This window comes from Cervus canadensis, chromosome 15 (assembly GCF_019320065.1).
Source record: "Cervus canadensis isolate Bull #8, Minnesota chromosome 15, ASM1932006v1, whole genome shotgun sequence".
NCBI lineage: Eukaryota > Metazoa > Chordata > Mammalia > Artiodactyla > Cervidae > Cervus > Cervus canadensis.
Genome location: NC_057400.1, coordinates 45,510,431 through 45,517,283, shown reverse-complemented (window position 1 = coordinate 45,517,283; position 6,853 = coordinate 45,510,431). Strand labels below are relative to the sequence as shown.

Below are 6,853 nucleotides of genomic sequence, written 5' to 3'. Positions count from 1 at the left end.
CACATCCATACATGACCACTGGAAAAACCATAGCCTTGACTAGACGGACCTTTGTTGGCAAAGTAACGTCTCTGTTTTTTAATATGCTGTCTAGGTTGGTCATAACTTTCCTTCCTAGGAGTAAGCGTCTTTTAATTTCATGGCTGCAATCACCATCTGCAGTGATTTTGGAGCCCCAAAAATAAAGTCTGACACTGTTTCCACTGTCTCCCCATCTATTTCCCATGAAGTGATGGGACCAGATGCCATGATCTTAGTTTCTTAATGTTGAGCTTTAAGCCAACTTTTTCACTCTCCTCTTTCACTTTCATCAAGAGACTCTTTAGTTCTTCACTTTCTGTCATAAGGGTGGTGTCATCTGCGTATCTGAGGTTATTGATGTTTCTCCTGGAAATCTTGATTCCAGCTTGTGCTTCATTCAGCCCAGCATTTCTCATGATGTACTCTGCATATAAGTTAAATAAGCAGGGTGACAATATACAGCCTTGATGTACTCCTTTCCCTATTTGGAACCAGTCTGTTGGCCCATGTCCAGTTCTTAGTGTTGCTTCCTGACTTGCATATAGGTTTCTCAAGAGGCAGGTCAGGTGGTCTGGTATTCCCATCTCTTTCAGAATTTTCCACAGTTTATTGTGATCCACACAGTCAAAGGCTTTGGCATAGTCAATAAAGCAGAAATAGATGTTTTTCTGGAACTCTCTTGCTTTTGCGATGATCCAGCAGATGTTGGCAATTTGATCTCTGGTTCCTCTGCCTTTTCTAAAACCAGCTTGAACATCTGGAAGTTCACAGTACACATATTGCTGAAGCCTTGTTTGGAGAATTTTGAGCATAACTTTACTAGTGTGTGAGATGAGTGCAATTGTGTGGTAGTTTGAACATTCTTTGACATTGCCTTTCTTTGGGATTGGAATGAAAACTGACCTTTTCCAGTTCTGTGGCCACTGCTGAGTTTTCCAGATTTGCTGACATATTGAGTGCAGCACTTTCACAGCATCATCTTTCAGGATTTGAAATAGCTCAATTGGAATTCCATCATCTCCACTAGCTTTGTTCATAGTGATGCTTTCTGAGGCCCAGTTGACTTCACATTCCAGGATGTCTGGCTCTAGGTGAGTGTGAGTAATCATACCATCATGATTGTCTGGGTCATGAAGATCTTTTTTGTACAGTTCTTCTGTGTATTCTTGCCACCTCTTTTTAATATCTTCTGCTTCTGTTAGGTCCATACCATTTCTGTCCTTTATTGAGCCCATCTTTGCATGAAATGTTCCCTTGGTATCTCTAATTTTCTTGAAGAGATCTCTAGTCTTTCCCATTCTATTGTTTTCCTCTATTTCTTTACATTGATTGCTGAGGAAGGCTTTCTTATTTCTCCTTGCTATTCTTTGGAACTCTGCATTCAAATGGGAATATCTTTCCTTTTCTCCTTTGCTTTTCACTTCTCTTCTTTTCACACCTATTTGTAAGGCCTCCTCAGATAGCCAATTTGCTTTTTTGCATTTCATTTTTTTGGGGGGGATGGTCTTGATTCCTGTCTCCTTTACAATGTCATGAACCTCCGTCCATGGTTCATCAGGCTCTCTGTCTATCAGATCTAGTCCCTTAAATCTATTTCTCACTTCCACTGTATAGTCATAAGGGATTTGATTTAGATCATACCTGAATGGTCTAGTGGTTTTGCCCACTTTCTTCAATTTAAATCTGAATTTGGCAATAAGGAGTTCATGATCTGAGCCACAGTCAGCTCCCAGTCTTGTTTTTGCTGACTGTATAGAGCTTCTCCATCTTTGGCTGCAAAGAATACCATCAATCTGATTTTGGTGTTGACCATCTGGTGATGTCCTTGTGTAGAGTCTTCTTTTGTGTCATCTCTTTGTCTCCTTAAGTAGGTTTATTCCTAAATATTTAATTATTTTTGTTACAATGGTGAATGGGATTGATCCTTAATTTCTCTTTCTGAATTTTCATTGTTAGTATATAGAAGTGCAGGTGATTTCTGTGTATTGATTTTGCATCCTGCAACTCCGTTAAATTTACTGATTTGTTCTAGTAATGTTCTGATACTACCTTTAGGGTTTTCTATGTACAGTTTCATGTCATCTGCGAACAGTGAGAGCGTTACTTCTTTTCCACCTGGATTCCTTTTATTTCTTTTCCTTCTCTGATTGCTGTAGCTAGAATTTCCAGAACTATGTTGAATAATAGTGTTGAAAGTGGACACCTTTGTCTTCTTCCTGATCTCAGGCAGGATGCTTTCAGTTTTTCACCATTAAGAAAAATGCTTGCTGTAGGCTTATCATATATTGCCTTTACTATGTTGAGGTGAGTTCCTTCTATGCCCGTTTTTTGAAGAGTTTTAATCATAAATGAGTGTTGAATTTTTCAAAGGCTTTTTCCGCATCCACTGAGATTATCATATGAATTTTATCTTTCAATTTGTTAATGGTGTATCACATTAATTGATTTGCATATATTGAAGAATCCTTGCATTCCTGGAATAAACCCAACTTGATTATGTTGTATGAGATTTTTGATGTGTTGCTGAACTCTGTTTACTAATATTTTGGTGAGGGTTTTTGCACTTATGTTTATCAGTGATATTGGCCTGTAGTTTTCTTTTTTTGTGTTTTCTTTGTCTGGTTTTAGGATCAGGATGATGGTGGCCTCACAGAATGAGTTTGGAATTGTTCCTTCCTCTGCAATTTTTGGAAAGAGTTTTAGAAGGATAGGCATTAGCTCTTCTCTAAATGCTTGATAAAAATCTCCTGTGAAGCCATCTGGCCCTGGGCTTTTGTTTTTGGGGAGATTTTTGGTCACAGCTTCAATTTCAGTGCTTCTAATTGGGTTGTTCATAATTTCTATTTTTTCCTGGTTCAGTCTTGGAAGATTGAACTTTTCTAAGAATCTGTCCATTTCTTCCAGGTTATCCATTTTACTGCTATACAGTTGTTCATAATAGACTCTTATACTCCTTTGTATTTATGCATTGTCAGTTGTAACTTCTCCTTTTTCATTTCTAATGTTGTTGATTTGATTATTCTCTCTTTTTTTCTTGATGAGTCTGACTAAAGGTTTGTCAATTTTGTTTATCTCCTCAAAGAACCAGCTTTTAGTTTTATTAATCCTTACTATTGATTCTTTCAATTCTTTTTCATTTATTTCTGCTCTGATCTTTATGATTTCTTACCTTCTACTGATTTTGGAGTTTCCTTTGTTCTTCTTTTTCCAGTTGTTTTAGGTGTAAAGTTAGATTATCTTTTTGATGCTTTTCTTATTTCTTGAGGTAGAATTGTATTGCTATAAACTTCCCTCTTAGAACTGCTTTTGCTTCATCCCATAGGTTTTGAGTTGTTATGTTTTCATTGTCATTTGTTTCTAGAAATTTTTTGATTTCCCTTTTGATTTCTTCAGTAACCAGTTGGTTATTTAGAAATGTATTATTTAATCTCCACGTCTTTGTGTTTTTTACAGTTCTTTTTTCTTGTAATTGATATTTAATCTCATAGCATTGTGGTTGGAGAAGAATCTGGATATTATTTCAATTTTCTTAAATTTACTGAGGTTTGATTTGTAACCCAAGATGTGGTCTATCCTGGAGAATGTTTCACATGCACTTGAGAAGAAGGTGCATTCTTCTGCATTTGGATGGAATGTCCTGAAGATATCAGTGAGATTCATTTCATTTAATGTATCATTGAAGACTCATGTTTCCCTATTAATTTTCTGTTTTGATGATCTGTCCATTGGTGTGAGTGGGGTTAAATTCTCCTACTATTATTGTTCTACTGTCAATTTCTCATTTTATGTGTTAGTGTTTGTCTTATGTATTGAGGTGCTGCTATGTTGGGTGCATAGATATTTACAGTTGTTATGTCTTCCTCTTGGATTGAACTCTTGATCATTATGTAGTGTCCTTCCTTATCTCTTGTAATCTTCTTTATTTTAAGGTCTATATTGTCTGATATGAGGATTGCTACTCCACCTTTCTTTTGCCTCCTATTTGCAGGGAATATATTTTTCCATCCTCTCACTTTCAGTCTACATGTGTCTCTAGGTCTGAAGTGGGTTTCTTGTAGACAGCATATTCATGGGTCTTGTGTTTGTATCCATTCAGCCAATCTGTGTCTTTTAGTTGGATTATTTAAACCATTTACATTTAAGGTAATTATTGATATATATGTTCCTATTGCTATTTTCTTAATTGTTTAGGGTTGATTTTGTAGATCTTTTTCTTCTGTTGAATTTCTTGACTATATAAGTCCTTTTAACATTTGTTGTAAAGCTGGTTTGGTGGTACTGAATTCTCTTAACTTTTGCTTGTCTAAAAAGCTTTTTATTTCTCCATCAATTTTGAATGAGATCCTTGCTAGGTAGAGTAATCTTGGTTATAGATTATTCTCTTTCAGTACTTTCAGTGCCATTCCCCTCTGGCCTGCAGAGTTTCTGCTAAAAGATCAGCTATTAAACGTATTTATAGTAGCCAAAATATGGAAGGAAGTTAAGTGTCCATCAATAAATAATGGATAAAAAAGATGTGATGTGATGTGTATATATATAGAATAGAATATTAATCCACCTTAAAAAATATGAAATCTTGCCATTTGTGTCAACATGGATGGACCTGGATTGTATTAGGCTTAGTGAAAGAATTCAGAATGTGAAAGAAAAATACTGTATGTTTTCACATATATGTGAAATCTGAAAAACAAAACAAAGAACAAATATAACAAAACAGAAACAGACTCACAGATACAGGGAACAAACTACTGGTTATCATAGGGGAAAGGGGTTGGGGAAGGGACAAAATATATGCAGGGGATTAAGGGGTACAAGCACTCAATTATAAAATAAACAACAGGGACATAATACACAGCTCGGGATTATAGTCAATATTTTATAAAAACCTTGTATGGTATATAATCTACAGAAATATCAAATCACTATGATGTACCCCTGAAACTAATATAATCTTGTAGGTCAGCTTAACTTCAATTATTTTAAGTTTAAAAAATAAAATTAAAATTGGGATGTTTATGTGAAAATCCAGTTTTGAATTTTCATGAAGAAATTGGCAGAGCTGGCCTACATGCTCCCTTGGTAATAACTGCCTGCAGCTGAGTCTGCACTGCCTCCTATGGGTGGGGCTTGTGCTTTTCAAGACATCAGTCCTCAGCATGCCCACTGCACCGACTACCCAGATCCAGGGGCACTGGAGATGGTAACCTCATAGTCTCTTAGGTCCCTTTCAGCTCTGAAATCCTATGATTCTCCTTTTCCTAAAAGACCGACACATAGAGCAGGAGACAATGAGAGAAGGGTGAAAAGAAATAGAGCAAAGTGAGAAGAAAGGGGACTCTATCCAATTCCTGATTATTGATATATAAGTCTCTTGGAGGTTGTTGCTCAGCAGGCCCAGCCTGGCTGTGGGCCCCAGGCCTCTCCGCCTGGGACTCTGCGCCTGCGCCCGCCCGGCCGCTGCCTGCTCTCCCAGCGCTGCCGCGGTCCAGGCTGCAGCACGCCGCCTGGGTGTCTGGGCGATCCATGGGCTGCAGCGAGGGCCGCGATGACAGATTACGGCGAGGAGCAGCGCAACGAGCTGGAGGCTCTGGAGTCCATCTACCCTGACTCCTTCACAGTATTATCAGAAAATCCACCCAGCTTCACCATTACTGTGACATCTGAGGCTGGAGAAAATGATGAAACTGTCCAGACAACCCTCAAGTTTACATACAGTGAAAAATACCCAGATGAAGCTCCCCTTTATGAAATATTCGCCCAGTTAAATCTAGAAGATAATGATGTAGCAGACATTTTAAAATTATTAGCATTACAGGCAGAAGAAAACCTTGGAATGGTGATGATCTTCACCTTAGTGTCAGCTGTGCAAGAGAAATTAAATGAAATAGTAGATCAAATAAAAACTAGAAGAGAAGAAGAAAAGAAACAAAAAGAAAGAGAAGCGGAAGAAGCCGAGAAGCAATTATTCCATGGTACTCCTGTTACAATTGAGAATTTCTTAAATTGGAAGGCCAAGTTTGATGCAGAACTCTTGGAAATTAAAAAGAAACGGATGAAGGAAGAAGAGCAAGCGGGAAAAAATAAATTAAGTGGGAGACAACTATTTGAAACAGATCATAATCTTGACACATCTGATATCCAGTTCTTGGAAGATGCTGGAAACAACGTGGAGGTAGATGAGTCTTTGTTCCAGGAAATGGATGACTTGGAGCTGGAGGATGATGAAGATGATCCAGACTACAATCCTGCTGACCGGGAGAGTGACTTGACCGACTGATGGACTATTCCCGTCTGCAGAGAGGCCTGACTGCCACAGCATCTGTGGCTATGCTGAGAGGGTGTTGATTTTCCTTTCTTTTTTCTAAGAAAAAAATAATTTTCAGGAGAATATTCTTCTGATGGCTTTCATCATTGAACTTAATAAATTGATCTTAAAAATTTCAAAAAAAAAAAAAAGTCTCTTGGATAAGTGGACTTCATCACTTCAAAATGTTATTTTATTTATTTATTTATTTATTTGCTGTACCCAGAAATTTTACTTATTTATTTTTTCTTTTTGTTTTAATTGGTTGCTAATTATTTTACAATATTGTAGTGGTTTTTGCCATACATTGACATGAATCAGCCATGGGTATACATGTGTTCCCCATCCTGAACCCCCCTCCCACCTCCCTCCCCATCCCATCCCTCAGGGTCATCCCAGTGCACCAGCCCTGAGTACCCTGTCTCATGCATCAAATCTGGACTGGTGATCTGTTTCAAGTATGATAATATACATGTTTCAATGCTATTCTCTCAAATCATCCCACCTTCGCTTTCTCCCATAGAGTCC

General features: G+C 37.7%; 1 protein-coding gene across 1 annotated transcript; it reads left to right on the top strand.

Annotated features, from left to right (window-relative positions):
* The first annotated feature begins 5,418 nt into the window (after positions 1-5,418).
* Positions 5,419-6,466, top strand: LOC122453924 (RWD domain-containing protein 1). Its single transcript, XM_043488256.1, has one exon. The coding sequence runs from the start codon at positions 5,567-5,569 to the stop codon at positions 6,296-6,298; it is 732 nt and encodes a 243-aa protein (XP_043344191.1). The 5' UTR covers positions 5,419-5,566; the 3' UTR covers positions 6,299-6,466.
* Positions 6,467-6,853: the final 387 nt, after the last annotated feature.

Excerpts from the sequence above, each read along its gene's own strand:
- LOC122453924 (XM_043488256.1), top strand. The coding sequence starts at position 5,567 with ATGACAGATTACGGCGAGGAGCAGCGCAACGAGCTGGAGGCTCTGGAG.